At 38.0% G+C, this 16,195-nt stretch overlaps 1 protein-coding gene across 4 annotated transcripts in view; it reads left to right on the forward strand.

Annotated features, from left to right (window-relative positions):
• The window catches only part of mtmr14 (myotubularin related protein 14), a 28,833-nt gene that overhangs the window by 4,276 nt on the left and 8,362 nt on the right, over positions 1 to 16,195 (forward strand). For all 4 annotated transcript variants that reach the window (XM_082190310.1, XM_082190311.1, XM_082190312.1 and 1 more), the window contains exons 2-14: positions 1,527 to 1,675; positions 5,179 to 5,287; positions 5,700 to 5,775; positions 8,938 to 8,998; positions 9,347 to 9,466; positions 12,495 to 12,568; positions 12,696 to 12,766; positions 12,893 to 12,967; positions 13,419 to 13,485; positions 13,595 to 13,680; positions 13,870 to 13,946; positions 14,639 to 14,675; positions 14,925 to 14,995. In XM_082190310.1, coding sequence (XP_082046436.1) covers positions 1,527 to 1,675; positions 5,179 to 5,287; positions 5,700 to 5,775; positions 8,938 to 8,998; positions 9,347 to 9,466; positions 12,495 to 12,568; positions 12,696 to 12,766; positions 12,893 to 12,967; positions 13,419 to 13,485; positions 13,595 to 13,680; positions 13,870 to 13,946; positions 14,639 to 14,675; positions 14,925 to 14,995 — 1,073 coding nt within the window. The remainder of the gene's footprint in view (positions 1 to 1,526; positions 1,676 to 5,178; positions 5,288 to 5,699; positions 5,776 to 8,937; positions 8,999 to 9,346; positions 9,467 to 12,494; positions 12,569 to 12,695; positions 12,767 to 12,892; positions 12,968 to 13,418; positions 13,486 to 13,594; positions 13,681 to 13,869; positions 13,947 to 14,638; positions 14,676 to 14,924; positions 14,996 to 16,195) is intronic.

Raw genomic sequence — 16,195 nt, forward strand, 5'->3', positions numbered from 1 at the left:
ACAGGCAAGTGTTGCAATTCATAACATTTTTTTTTTGAAAAATAACCCCTGAAATGATGACTTCTGGTGAATATTGTGGAAACTAATTGATACATTTAGATAAATATATTTCATATCTTATAGCATATTATAATACAACTTATTAGGCCTAGCCTATATATTTATAGAATAGCAAAGTAGGCCTAATCAATATGTTACAAGATGTGAAATATAAAGGCTATCATGATCATTTTGCCAACAATGAACCATGGATTTGTTTAGTTTATAATACGTTTTATTTTTAACTTAAACAAATACAACATATAACATTCAAAACTCACCGGCTTAGACTGCATTTGAAGAAAAATAAACACAACAGTTTTCTGTAGCCTTGTGTGCGAACTTATTCAATAGAATTATTAGATTATCTCCTGATGCGTGCTGCTTAATATCACACACTCCGCCGTGACAAACAGACGCGACGGCATATGGTACAATTGGCCTTGTATTCATTGTCCCTCACGCATTCCAGCCACGGGTAGTCATTTTCCCATTCAATTTTACATTTCTGTGCTCTTTTCTTTTTCGCCGGCTGCTCGGAGGTAGTCATTTTTACATTTCCCACTGTTGTCACTTGTCGTCATCGTTGCTACGATACGTGACTCACAATGCGAAACGACCAATTAAAAGGGCATTCTCTGATGATGTTCCAAGATGTTAAAAACGCTACGCTGATCATAGACAAACAGGGGGAGAAATTAGCCGTCTCGTCTCGTCAACGAAAACTCGAAAACGTCTCGTCATGTTTTAGTCACCTTAGAGACATTTTTAGCTAGTCATCGTCGCGTTATCGTCATAAAAAAAAAGGTGCGTCAACGAAATAATTTCGTTATCGTCATCGTTGACGAAAACAACACTGTTGGCAATTTCCCCGTAGCCCTTTCCAGCCTTGTGGAGGTGTACAATTTTGTCTCTAGTGTCTTTGGACAGCTCTTTGGTCTTGGCCATGTTAGTAGTTGGATTCTTACTGATTGTATGGGGTGGACAGGTGTCTTTATGCAGCTAACGACCTCAAACAGGTGCATCTAATTTAGGATAATAAATGGAGTGGAGGTGGACATTTTAAAGGCAGACTAACAGGTCTTTGAGGGTCAGAATTCTAGCTGATAGACAGGTGTTCAAATACTTATTTGCAGCTGTATCATAGAAATAAATAGTTAAAAAATCATATATTGTGATTTCTGGATTTTTTTTTTTTAGATTATGTCTATCACAGTGGACATGCACCTACGATGACAATTTCAGACCCCTCCATGATTTCCAAGTGGGAGAACTTGCAGGGTGTTCAAATACTTATTTTCCTCACTGTATAAGAGGACTCATTTTATCTACCGATTATTTTTTGCTGCTGACTTATGATTAAATTCCAGCATTCAAATAAGTAAAATACTTTAGTTTTTATTTTCTTACTAAAATTAGAGTGTTTGAACTTGCTTCTTCTTATTAAAAGCCTTTAAAAGCTTAATGTATTTTATATGTATTTTCAGATAGAAAGAATAGAGAAGCGCTATCTGGAGCTGTTTGACCGGGACTACAAGTATAGCATCATCCACAACACCAATGGGGAGGTGTGTGGTCACTACCCACGGAAGATCGTGTTTCTGGAATATGAATCTTCAGACAATAATAAAGAGAGGTAATAACATCACCACGGTCTCTGTTAGTCTACTGAAGACGCACAGTAGACATAATAGTAATAGTAGTAATATTGGCGAAAAGTGAATTTCAGCAAGCAGCATTTTATATAGGGATGCACCGATACCGAAACCAGTATCGATATCGCGCCCAATTTTGCGCTCGTGTACTCGTACTCTAAAATGCTCCGATACCAACAACTGATACCACGCAGCGTGTACATTACAGTGCTTGTGAAAAAAAACACCAACAACAGAGCAAACAGAGAGCAGAATAGATATATCAGAGAAGGATGTTATGAAGTATTGAACTAATAGAATGTAAAACAAATGAAATATTTATGCCTAAATAGATGCTGTGCGTGAGCTGATAAGCGAAACTAGGAGCATATTCACAAGTTTGTCAAGCACATCCCTTTTTCACAGACATTGCTGGAAAGTTTGTAGTTTGGTCTTATAGGCCTATGTCAATAGCAAATGTTAAACGAGGCACATATTAGGCTACTAATGTTAACTGTAGCTCAAACAGTAGAGCGTTGGTGCTTGCAAAAGCCAAGGTCATTTTTTCCAAGCCAAGGTTCTATAGTATTTATTTTAACAGTGAAAGTAACAGAAGGTTGTACAAAACATTTTAACAGGCATAATTAAGCTTGAAAATAACTGAAGGAAATATATATTTGCTAAATAAATTAAATCAACGAATAAGATTCATATTCTTTTGGTTTCTCTACCTAATATATTTATGTTTATATATAATTTATAATTACAAATGCAGTGAAAACACAGGTACCGGTATCGGCAAGTACCAAAAATGAAAGTATCGGTATCTGCCTTGTTCTGGTATCGGTGCATCCCTAATTTTATATTTATGTTTTGCCATTATTCCTCTGAAAAATTCTTAAAAGATAGTATGATTTTTAGTCATAAAGAAGAAGATTATCAATGTGGTATTGTTATTATATTGCTATGCTGCACCAATGACACATATCTCCACAAAATTCTTTATACTTTGATTCTTGCTATGTGCAGTAGGTTACCAAGGGCTGGTTGCACCAGCTGTGTGCAAGTTAAAGCTTAGTTGTGGCCCTGGGTATAGATATGTAGTATTTTACAATTTACTTGCTAATAAATATTTAAACATTAAACACTTATTGAAACATACCCCACATATTAACTTAAAGTTTATGGAAGCCTCCGAGCAGGAGTAACTAATGGAAAAAATAGCTGACTGATTACATCAATGAGTCATGTTTTCATCTAAATGGTGTGTGCGCTATGGTTTCACTATGCATGTCAAATATGAAATGAAAAATATGAAAATGTCAATTTTAATGGTTTGTTTTAGATACAATTTCTTAATATGTAATGTAATAATTTCAGTATGGTATTTCAATGGAAATGTAATTTATCATTGTTGACAGTTGTGTGAGGTCTTGCACATCGATCATAGACCTTAGTCAGGGTAGCGCTATATTTACTTTTCGACAGGAATGAAAACATGGCTGTGAGGGATAGAAGTACAGTGTGTTCAATGGATTGTACTGTTTTTAACAACAAACTGATTGCTTGGCTGACGAAACATCTTTCCAAAAGACTTTTCAGTAGCCAAAAACTCTGTTTGAAAGTTGTGAGTTTTGAAAAATATATAATCTATAAATGTATACAGCGCATACCATGGTAAAGACTAAGTCTTTCCCTCACTGCCTTGTTTTCATCCACATGAAATTCAATGTGGCGTCTACCCTGACTAAGTTCTATAACCAGAAAACTGACATGCACAGTTTGTCAACACTACTTCTAATGCTTGTTATTGTATCAATGCCATATTATGTGACAACACGTTACTTTTCTTACAACGAAGTAGCTAAGTTCTGCTTTAACAAATGGTTCAGAATTTCAGAAATAAAAATTCATTGTTTTTTTTTATGCTGTAATTTTATTTTTAATGTAAATCACACTTTTGTGTTTATACTGTAGATGATAGATACATCTAAATCCTTTTTTGTTTTGATTATTAGCTTTTTGCCCTTTTACTTAAAAGGACAGTGGGGACTTGACTGGGACTTGTTAAGGATCACATCACATTACAGACTAGATGATAAATGCATCAAAACAAACAAAACAATTAATATTAGACAATTCAAAACCCTACGTGGAGTGTAAAAGAAAAAAAAAATCTCATTGATGAGAATCGTTTCCTTACGAAAGTATTTTTAAGACATTTTAACTATTTTTTAATTAAGCTGCAGGTTTTCATCATTGCAGGAAAGTAGAGTATATTAAATATGTTTACGTTTTGGATTTAATTATTATTTGTTACTTTTTAAATTCATGTTTAGGTAATGATGTAATGCCTTATCTGTCGCAGTGTCCTGTCGTAGATTTTTCCCTAAACCTAACTAAGTCCTATCTCATCTGACCTAAGTCTACCGGGGCCGTTTCCAATCGACGATGTCCCTGGGCCGTCTCCAATCGACGATCCCTAACGTCTCCAATCGACGCTTAATAAATACCTGGGCCGTCTCCAATCGACGATCCCCCTGGACCGTCTCCAATCGACACTTCAATATATAATCTATTTCTCTAAACTATCTTACCTGCTGCGCAGCAGAAATTGACAGACAGACTTCAGCAAATGTCCTTTGAGTTCTTTATTTACGGCCGGGAGAGTACTCGAGCAATTCTCAGAGAATCTCACCCAAGCAAAAGAATACATCAGGTTTTATAGGACAAAGACAGACACATCAAAAATAAAATCAGCGTGACTAACATGTCACCTTCTATCAATATGATTGGTTCAATTGGTAAAGCAAGCCCCTCCCTTCTTTACCCTCTGTTACTGGCATAAGCAAAGTCATCAAAAAAACATTGTAAAGGGTTGACAGTCAGTTGATTACTCAATATATATCATGACATAATGCAGGCTAAAAACAAAAGGTTAGTAAGACCTGACCTAAAAGAAGAAGTAAAATTTAGTTTGTTATATTGTTAGACCTAGAAGAGGAAGTCAGGTAAATGCTTGTCATAATGTTAGACCCAAAGGAGAAGTCAGGTTAAAAGTTTAACAGGTTAGATTCAGGTTAGAAGTTTAACACCGGTTAGCTCAAAAAAATTAGTTTACTATCTTATTTATTAAAAATCCACCACGGGCCGAAGAAATTTTCACCGAACCTTAAGACAAAGAGATACTATCTTCACAATCTGATTGGTCGGCTTTTATGACGTATTGCCTGTTTTGAGATAAAACTTACCGAACATCCAAAACAATGCTAATTTAGATCTAAATTAGGTTAGCACTAAACCAGAATCTTGCATCTGGCATAATGTTTAAATGTTGAAATTGAATTTTTATTCTTACGACTACTTCTGTTAATTGGTCAAGTGGGCAAAGTTCTTGGTTGATCGAATGGTAGGATATCAGCCAATATTTTGGTCTGTCACCAGTGTATTGTAATTATTATTTTTTTTAAATGCTCTTTTCTTCTTTTTCTTCATTTTTGTTCAGCTTTGAGAGTACAGTGCAGATCAGCAAATTGCAGGATTTGGTCAACCGTAGTAAGATGGCTCGTTGTAGAGGGAGATTTGTCTGTCCTGTCATCCTCTACAATGGAAAGGTAACTATCTTGCCACTCCAATCAAATGGGCAAATTTTCACTGAACAGTTTGCCTCATAGTATTTTTTTGACCACCAGATGCTTTTTGTTGCTGCTTCATGTTTAATGTTCATGCTATTCTTTATTTAATGTTATCCTTGTAGGACATGCCCCTTTTAGACATTTGAATATATTGATAGTAGACAAATCATAGTGTCAATAACAGATTAAATTTTTTATTGTAAAATCTGGCTGTCGGGATCTTTAGTACTGAAGTGTTGAGTTCTGGACTATCAGCCTTTGACTTTAAAGGTTGGTATAATTAACTGGGAGCTAACAACAAACTTCAAGCCTCCTTTAGCTTTACCAGAGTCCTGTGTTTCTTTTTTTGTTGTGGCAACCTTAAACTCTTATTTTTTCTCCTCTGTTGTAGCATGTGTGTCGATCCTCCACACTAGCAGGTTGGGGCGAACTTTATGGACGCACTGGATACAACTACATTTTTTCAGGTACACACTCTATTAGTTAAGACTGTGTTTGTTCCTCTTTCCAAAACAAGCTGTACCAGCATCAAAATGATGTGTCAAAAGTTGACAGATTAAAATTTTACACAGCATGCTGCAAGATGGAAAAATAGTGCAAGTCAAGCCACCTTTATTTATATAGCACTTTAGACAATACAGATTTAGGGCCCTATCTTACACCCGGCGCAATGCAGCGGCAAGCGCGATGCAAGTTTCAGCCCGACGCAGTTATCATTTTCACATCCTGCGCCACGTTGTTTAAATAGCAAATGCATTTGCGCCCATTTGTGCGCCCATGGGCGTGTTGGTCTGAAAACGAGGTGTGATCAGGCGCATTGTTGGCGCTTTGCTATTTTGAGGCAACTGAAACAGACTGCGCCATTGACCAACTGAAACTTGGTCTAAAGTTAATGACGCAATATAATATTTTTTTTTTATTTAAAGAGTGCGTTAGTAATGTGCGCCTATAGGCGTTTTGGTCGTGTCTAGGTGCAGGTCCATCATTTGATCTGGATATGGACCGGATCCGACTGACTACGGTAACCTCGGTATAAGGATGAGACATACAGACTAATATTAGCGATTGAACTTGACACACAACGTAATGACGAACGTGGTTGCCCAGTCCTGTTTGTTTGAACCGCAAGAGACGTCAATTGCCGTCATAACGTTGTGCGTCAAGTTGAAGGGTTACTCTTTTGGCGTAAATCGATGTGTACGGCCGTCAGCTGGAAGCTAGTTATTTTAGTCGATAAAGTTTTAAATATGGATATTTTTCTTACACGAACACATCGCTTCACTTCAGAAGGCCTTTATTACCCCCCGGAGACGCGTGGAGCACTTTAATCATGAATATATGCGCTTTGATGGACTTCCAAAGACATACACCCATGCACTCCCATTATAAAGCTTGGAAGAGCCAGGACATTTTTTTATATAACTCCGATTGTATTAGTCTGAAAGAAGAATGTCATATATTTGACATCTAAGATGACTTGAGGGTGAGTAAATCATGGGCTAATTTTCATTTTTGGGTGAACTTTCTCTTTAATCTTCTTTAAGTGCAAAGGAGCAACTGTGTCTAAAGTGCTGGAAAAGAGAGAGTCAATAGCTATCTGGTTTGCCAAGGAGAGGAAACTGATCAGGAAGACTATTTTTAAAGCAATTCTTTAGTGGTAGAAGTGATTGTTCTACCATATTTGTAACATGGAGTTTGTTTTGCAACTTTAGTTAAATGGAGTATACAGATCTTGATCTGAGATGTCATCGCTGACAGTGCAGACAGAATGTGTCCTGTGTGAGTGACTCCTTGCAGACAGTGTTAATTTTGACAGCACATTTTGATTTAGTTTTAGTCAACGTCTTTTGGGTGTTTGGTGTTTTAAGCCCCCAACGGCGCCTTCCAGGCAGCGAGGGGATGGGTAGGTTTAAGGTTGGGGGTAGGGTTAGCTGCCTCTAAGGAGCCATTGGGGGCTTAAAACACCATTGAGCCGTCTTTTGACTAAAATGCCATTTAGATTTAGGCTAGTCATATTTTAGTCATCTGAATTGTTTTATTTTTAGTCTAGCAAAATATCATAGGATATCATACAACTAATTTCTAACAGTCATTAAGCAAGAAACAAAAATAAGAAGAAATAAATACAACAGAACAAAGATAAAAATGAAATAAACATTGCTTTAAAGAGATAGTTCACCCAAAAATGAAAATTGTCATCATTTACTCACCCTCATGTTTTTCCAAACCTGTTTGAGTTTGTTTCCTCTGTTTAACACAAAAGAAGATATTTTAAAGAATGTTAGTAACCAGACAGTTGACAGTAGCCATTGACTTCCATAGTATTTTTTTCGTCAGGTAGGTTTAACAGTAGTATTCAGGTAAGAAAAACTACCTACAGAAATTGAATAATGTAATCAAATGTAAAATAACAGTTAATAGTCTCCCTTGTATAAACCCTTTAAGATACTAAAGTTAGTCAAGAGCAGTGAGTGATTTTTCTCTTTATCTTTTGTTGTTTGAATTAATATTAAGGACTGTGGCAGGTTTAGGCTACTGTCACTTAAAGAACTAATGCATGGATCATCCAAAGACAATTTTCTCCCAACACATTATGAAAACACACGCACTGCAAAGCGAAAACCGTGGACACACACACAACACAGTGGGTAGTGATTGGGCACCCGGGGAGCAATTGAAGTTTGGTGGCTTGCTCAGTCGTGGGTATTGAGGGTGAAAGAAAGCGCTGTTCATTCACTTCCCCGCCTGCATTTTTTTCCTGCTGGTATTTAGAATCGAACCTGCAACCTTTAGAATCCAGTCTCACTCTCTAATCATTAGGCTACGACTGCCCGCCATTAAAGGGGCGGTAAAATGACCTTTTCACAAAATGTAAAATAAATCTCTGAGCTCAAAGTGATATTTTTATGACCCACAGATATATTTATATAGCATGTTAAAGTTGTCACTTTTTGAGGGTGAGCAAAAACGGACCGTTTATGTGTCTGTTCCTATAAATGCAAATGAGCTGCTGCTCCCAGCACAGAGGGCGGAGCTTCAACAGCTTGTGTCCTGAAAATTTCAAAAACGTTTAGCTTTTTATGTTCAAACCGGAGTCAGACAAAGATGGAGAGACTCAAGAAGAAGTGACAACATGTAGACAACATTTCTGAATGGTTAGTTGGTGAAATTATGTAGCTTATGTGTAGTTATCTTCTAGTCATTGATTAGCATATTCTGTCATGATAATCTATAAATCACGTTCCCGGGGGTGGCTTTATGTAAATTTTAGGGTTAGTGATGTCACTAACCCGGGAGGAATGTCATGTAGTCCTTACCAGCTGTTTGTTGAAATCCTTAAAAAGCAATTTCTTTAAAAGCAAATATCTACCTTTGCTTTGAACTTTGAGCGTTGTAACTTTGCAGATGTTGTTTATGCTCAAACAGCAACATTACACACTAACTAAAGTTAGAAAAGTGAAATCATATTCAACCACCCCTTAAATACATTTAAGAGATTATTGAAACATTTCTGTCTGAACTGCTCACGCTACAGTTATTGACTGAGCTTAAGCTGTGGGGCAGTACAGATGTTGCTGTGAAAATTACTTGTTGGATTGCATTAGGTTTAGTCTGGTTAACTATTTCAGGTGGTTCAGATGACACCTTGGGTGATGCTGAAGAGGTTCTGGAGGATGACTGTGCAGTTCGGTAAGATAAGCTGGCAAGGAACACAATCTTACAGGAGCCAAATGTTCGAATTATTAATTGATTTTGTGAGAATAATTTCTTTTTCTTTCTTTCTTTCTTTCTTTCTTTCTTTCTTTCTTTCTTTTCTTTTCTTTTCTTTTCTTTTCTTTTCTTTTCTTTTCTTTCTTTCTTTCTTTCTTTCTTTCTTTCTTTCTTTCTTTCTTTCTTTCTTTCTTTCTTTCTTTCTTTCTTTCTTTCTTTCTTTCTTTCTTTCTTTCTTTCTTTCTTTCTTTCTTTCTTTCTTTCTTTCTTTCTTTCTTTCTTTCTTTCTTTCTTTCTTTCTTTCTTTCTTTCTTTCTCACTCTACAGGAATGATTCACAGTTGTTTGATAAGGTTAGGGGCTCTGACATTAAGCTGTTGAAGTATTTGTCTATACACTACATTTGTGACCTCATGGTGGAGAAGAAGAAGGTCAAGTTTGGCCTCAAGTGAGTGAACTTCCTGTTAAATTCATGCTTTTGTTAAAAATTACATAATGTGCCATTCTCCGAATGGCGTGTGTCATAAATTATTTAGGCCTTTCACACCCAAAATATCAGGGTCCAAAATGAACTTTTTGCCTACCAGCCAAGGTGGCAAAACAATTACCATTGAAATCTTTATTTTAATTCTATATTGTTCTAAATTTATTCAGAAATATTTTTTTATATGCTCTATATTGTGTTTCAAAGAGATTAAACATGAATGTTAAAATATAAACTTCACACTTCACATGTTCCATAGCAGGACAATCGCTAAATTATAGATAAACCCCCCCCCCCAAAAAAAACTACTGTCATTTATGCTACATTCACGCCATGTTGTATTTACCGTAAATGCAAGATGACAGCACGTGACATTATGCATTCCTGTAGCAACACTATCAACTTTGCCATTTTTCAAATGGGTTCCCTTTCGAGAGTGGTAACTTCTACATTGCGTCAGCTGACGCTGCGTGAACTCCTTCCTTCTCCACTTTTGTTGAAATCTTATAGGATTAACGCCAGCTTGGAACAGCTGTCCAATTGTCACGAAGTATGCAAATACCGACAGGCTCGCGGGCAGTATAAAATGCATGGGCGCGACAATTGCGTCAGAATCTATTTCTTCATGCTGTCATCGTTGAAGTTGCACTTGAGGACTAGTTATCTTTTCTTCCTCGTATCTGATGGCTACCCTTTGCTGGATTTGCACCTACGAGTACTGCGCCGCCTGCCTGGGCCTGGCCCACGCTGAGGCTCTGTGTGCATCCCCTCCGTCGAGGAGACCGTCGCCGTGCATCTGTGCCCGTCCTTTCATCTGGCTGAAAAAAGAAAGGCTCCAATCACTCCCTCCAGCCTCTTTGGTGACGCCATGTAGTCAGTTACTGAGCGTTTCTCTGAGGCGCAGAAGCGCGAAGGCTATGAGTCACGAATGTTGCCCCGTCGCTCGTTCCAGCTCTCATTGAGGTCTCTCTCTTCGTCGACACCTCGTCTCGCCTAAGATCGATTGAGCAGCCCGCTGCGGCTCTCCGGCCCGAGCCGGATGTTCGCCGTAGGCAGTGGGCGGGACCGGGAATGTAGTGTCACGGACCACGGAGAAGCCTGCGCCGCTACGGCTCGGCTACCAAGCCTTCGTCCTACGGACCATCCAAATGGAGGGGAGAGTTTGTTAGAGACCCTGCCCCCAAGCACCGTGTTCTTCATCATGTCCCCTCTGCTCCTGCAGGCGACATTTGCAGTGTTTGTGTGAATGCTGTGTCTGTTTGTGTGAGTTCCAAAATAAGAGCACACATCCCTTCACACAAAAAGCCTTTTCCTCCTCATACACTCAACACTGTGTTACTCGTGCCTTTCGAGCCCTTGGTTTTGATTGCTGTTAAGAAACGTCTCTGCTCTCCCTAAAAAATGGCTCTGCTCCTTGCCTTTGCTTCAACTAAGTGCATTGGGTGACTAACACACGTTCTCATGGACTGTGATATTATCTGTTTCGGACCCGTCGACTGCAGTGTTACTCTCCGGCCGAGACGGCCATGTGCCTAAGTCTCTCTCTAACGTTACACCCTTCAAAGCACAGGATGTTCCTCTACCCACTTATCTGCTGAGCTGTCATCCTCGCGTGAGCGCTGTTTGCCCTGTCAGGGCTTTGTGGATGTATGTGAATCGTGCGACCGCCTTCCTTCAGTCGGGCCAGCTTTTCATGTGCTTTGGTTGCTGTATTAAGAGAAAGACGTGAACTGTATCAAAACAGAGACTTTCTCACTGGATTGTGGACGCTGTCGTGCTGGCTTACGCGTGCCCGGGGAAGGATTGTCCCCGTAACATATGAGCTCATTCGATGAGGGCTGTTGCCTCTTCGTGGGCCTGGTCTAGAGGTATGTCTATCCAGGATTTATGTTTTGGTGCTGGCTGGTCTTCTCAGAAGACCTTCGCCAGATTTTACAAGCTGGATGTACCGTCTGTGGAGTCTCAAGTGCTTTCGGTGAGTTAAGTTCCTTACTCATGTATTGTGAACTGTCCTAGTTGTACGCAGTGGTTAACCGCTATGTTGTTGACTCTGTGTATATGGCTACTAGTGCTTAATACAGTTGTTACCGCTACCGCCTTGACACTGTGTTTTACTTTCATGCTTGAGTGCTTTTTGTGTTGTGTCTGCCCTGGATCAGTGCAGCCTTCACTTTCATTGCGTTTGTCAGAGCTGATGTCTCATTGGTCTAGTTCCACCTTTCAGATGCGAGCACTCCTAGCGGCACGGCTATTGGCTGACTGTTTGTCTTTTCCGTGGCTGGTGTAGCTTGGCTCCGTTTTCTCCGGGCTTATCTTCACTACTCTCACGCGGGATTTAATACAGTTCCCGCAGTGTCAGCTGGCACAATGTAGAAGTTAATGCTCTCGAAAGGGAACGTCTCCGGTTACTATTGTAACCTCGGTTCCCTGAGAGGCAGTAACGAGACATTGCGTTAGCCGCCGTGTTCGCTGTTCGATCAGTTGTGTAAGCGTTCAGTCGTGATTCTGACGCAATTGTCGCGCCCATGCATTTTATACTGCCCGCGAGCCTGTCAGTATTTGCATACTTGCTGAAATTTGCCAGCTGTTCCAAGCTGGCGTTAGCCTATAAGATTTCAACAAAAGTGGAGAAGGGAGGAGTTCCCGTAGCGTCAGCTGACGCAATGTCTTGTTCCTGCCTCTCAGGGAACCAAGGTTACGATAGTAACCGGAGACGTTTTCATACTTCATACTTCTGTAAGGTTTTCTGTACCACCACAGCACACATATAATAAAATCCAAATAATCTGCAATTAACTTATTACCTGTCAGACTGACATGTGACACTGCAAAATTCAGCATTTTCTTGGCCAAATGGAGAATTTACCCACTTTTGAGTTAATTTTGGACCCTGCCCACTGTTCATTATGACATGACAGTGTTTTGTGTTTGTGTTGTTGTATTGTCTTTCTCAGTGATCTCTTACTTTCTTTACAATTTTGTTTGTCTTCAGTGTGACTTCCTCAGAAAAGGTGGACAAGGCCCAACGCTATGCTGACTTCACCCTACTCTCTGTGCCTTATCCAGGTGTAGATCTTGCCTGAGTTAATGCTCATGCTGATTTAATTCTTCTTCTATTCTACTTATTAAATGGCAGTAATCAGTACATTGTACTGTAGTTTTAATAGTAGTAATTTCATGTGCTTGTTTTCAGGATGTGAATTCTTCAGGGAATATAAAGACAGAGATTACACAGCAGAAGGACTTGTCTTCAACTGGAATCAGGTCCATACCAAGTACAAACACAAAGTCACTTTCATATGTCTGCATACTTGGCTAGATTGTTGTTTGGACAGAGTAAATAAAGTTTATTTTACACTGACCATCATTTTTGGGTGTTTGTGTGTGTAGGACTATGTGGATGCTCCTTTGACAATCCCTGATTGCTTTACAAGAAACCTCAACATGAACTGGAGTGAATACCAGGTTCTCAGAGCTCCTCATCAACTTTATTGACTGTCTTTTAGATGGACAAACAGGAATTGTTTGGGTTTAAGGAAACGGCACAAGCTGTATGTAAACTCTGCTGGAAGGTTTCACATTCAAAATGCAAACTACACTGCCCGCAATAATACTTTTTGGATCATTTGAGAGTGAATTTGTAGAGTTTTTGTCAAAAATTGTTTAGTAATTGGTGCCATGGCACAGTGCTTACTGATACTAAAATGTAGTCTACTGTCCTAGAGGGAGAGGATTCTATTTACTGGTAGCTTTCAGGTGTCTCCACAAAATTAAATGAAAACATTTGAAAAATGTCATTGTTATCATAAACAGTGTAGCTTAATGGTAATACTCTAACAAAGGTTAATAAAGAATGCATGATGGTGATCCACAGATTTATGTTCTTAAATTGAATTATGTCCTTCGTGTTTTTCAGTCATGGGACCTGGTGCAGCAGACTCAGAACTACCTGAAATTGCTTCTACACATCATCAACTCTGATGGTAAACTATTATATTTACACACGTCCTCCCCAAACTGTACAACAGGTTTTACTCGTCTGTATGGTTTTAGATAATTATTTGGTGTGTTGTGGCCTGTTGTGTGTTGTAGATGAGAACGGTTTACTGGTGCACTGTATATCAGGCTGGGACAGGACACCCCTCTTTGTGTCGCTGCTTAGACTCTCTTTGTGGGCAGTGAGTATCCATTTTTTTGTCTCTCATTACATCTGACCTCATTTTACTCAACTTTATTCACCCCACAGTGCTAACTACCCTCATTTCTTCCCCCATTCCTATCCTTACAATTCTTTGTGTTGTGGCTAATGTTTGGTAATTATTAAGTTTAAAGAGTTCAATGTTTGAATTAATTTTGCATTTTCATAGGACGGTGCCATTCATGCCAGTCTGGAGCCGTCTGAGATCCTTTACCTGACTATCGCATATGACTGGTTTCTTTTTGGGTTAGTCTCATTCCTGTTTGACTTACACATCTGTGTTTTGGAATGTACCAATATTAAACGACTGGCATAAGCTGATCATTCTTTTCACTTTAATTTCTCTAAAATATAAAATAAATCACACAAAGGTAACATTTAATGGTACTAAAGTACCAAACTCATTGAATGCATGATCACGCTAACCCTAATATTACTAAATGCACACAACTAACACTGCAAGGAGTTCTGATATACCGAGAGAGCAGTTCTTTAACATTTTCATTCATCTATTGGCACTTGTTTGACTGGCACATGCAGCCCAGGAAGTATGTGACCTGCAGTCTTCCATGTGACTGTAAATTATGTGATAACTATATAGCAGCTTTATGACGTTAATTTGTTAGAAACCCAGAAAGCTACACGACACCAAGTGTTCCCTTTGAATCATGTTTTTTTTTTAGATAAAAAAGGCAGTTTTCAATTTGCAAGCAATAATCACAAAACACGAATGCATGTAATGGTAACCACATATATATCTGATTTTCACATTTTGTTCTACAACATGAATATAATTTTTATATATAATATAATAATGTCTGAAAGGTGAATAAAAAGAAAATATGTCTGCAGGAAGTTATGTTTGATCTAACATAATTAAATATGCAATAAAGTATAAGGATATTCTCACTGATTTTTTTTTGTGTCCTTTTCACTAGTCACATGTTGCCTGACCGGCTCTCTAAGGGAGAGGAGGTGAGACTTCAACCTATTTTAAACCTACACCATGAAATTGTCTGTTACTTTTGAATGGAATTTCTGGTTCCATATTTCTGGGAATATATGGTAATTATGGTTTGGTGTGCACCGTCCAGTCATTGTTCATGTGTGAGAATTGTATAGATGATTATTTGTGTGTTTATTGCACATATAAGTCAAGAGTGTTGTGTTTTATCATTTTATTTTGTATGAAAACAATTTAAGTTTTGATATTCTCTCTCCTAGATTTTCTTTTTCTGCTTCAATTTTCTGAAGCATATTGTTTGTGAGACATTTTCAGTCAAAAAGAAACAAAGGTAAGCTATCTGACTTATGATTTTAAATATAAGAATCATCTTTGTGTGTCTGATGAGTATATTTAGAATATAGCAATTTGATAGTCTTTGAATCTAAATAGAAACAATAAGCTTTTTCTTTTTTTTTTTTTTATGTAAGCTTTTAACCTTTTTTTTTATTTTAAACTTTCAAAAATTGTGAGCTTAAGAAAATGTTGAAATTACTGGTAGGTGACCTTTTGGTGCAACCACGTGGTTGATTACAAAGGTGTGATTTTTAAAGTTGCATAATAACCAGTAATTTCAGTACAGGTTGGTTCTCACCTTGATTTTGAAAAAAAAAAAGTAATGCACAATGTGAGTAGATGTTTTGGCTTAGAGCTACCTACAGGTTAAGAAATGTAACTTTTTTTTTTCTTAGAACTTGACTGCACTTTTTTTATTTTGTCTGTAGTGCCATCACTATATAACAAAATTCTGGCCCTCGAGATCCACTTTCCTGCAGAGTTTGGCTCCAAACCTGATCAAACTCATCTGCCTAGCTTTTTAGTAATCCTGAAGACTTTGATTCACTTGTTCAAGTGTGTTTGATTAGTTTGAGCTAAGCTCTGCTGGAAAGTGGATCTCAAGGCCCAGAGTTGCCCACCCCAACGTACAGTAGCTATTAGACAAGCTCAATTGGAAACAAAATGCAGTTGACTTATTTAACTCTTGGGGGTCTGTGGAAAATTTGTAGGAAAAAAAATCACCCAATTGAATTTTTTATTTACCGCAGATTAACTTTTCCCTAAGAACCAGAGGTGTTGATTAAAACTTTTAGAAAATATTTAAGATGGCATAAAGTATGTTTGCAAACTATAAGGTTTTTTTGCATGATCTCAACATAAACAGTGCACTCCATAGATCGATAACTGGAAATATTTCAATTTGGCAAAAAAGCATTTTGACCTATATTTCTCAAGTGTTTATCATAGACTCAGGAGTATTGTATCATTGGAATTACGGTCTCTTGTCTCCAATTGTATTTCCTCAACAAAAAAAATCAAAACAAAAAAATCAAAACCACATATTATAGGCCCTCACTCTGAACAACTTTGCTTTTACATTAGTGTTTCTTGAGTTAATCTTTTTTTATTATTATTTGCGAAACCTAATTTTACAAACGAATCCTTGGATTTTTGCTTAAGTAAAAAAAAAAATATTTGGTGTACATAGGTCCGT

The sequence above is a fragment of the Leuciscus leuciscus genome (assembly GCF_965113295.1).
Source record: "Leuciscus leuciscus genome assembly, chromosome: 14".
NCBI lineage: Eukaryota > Metazoa > Chordata > Actinopteri > Cypriniformes > Leuciscidae > Leuciscus > Leuciscus leuciscus.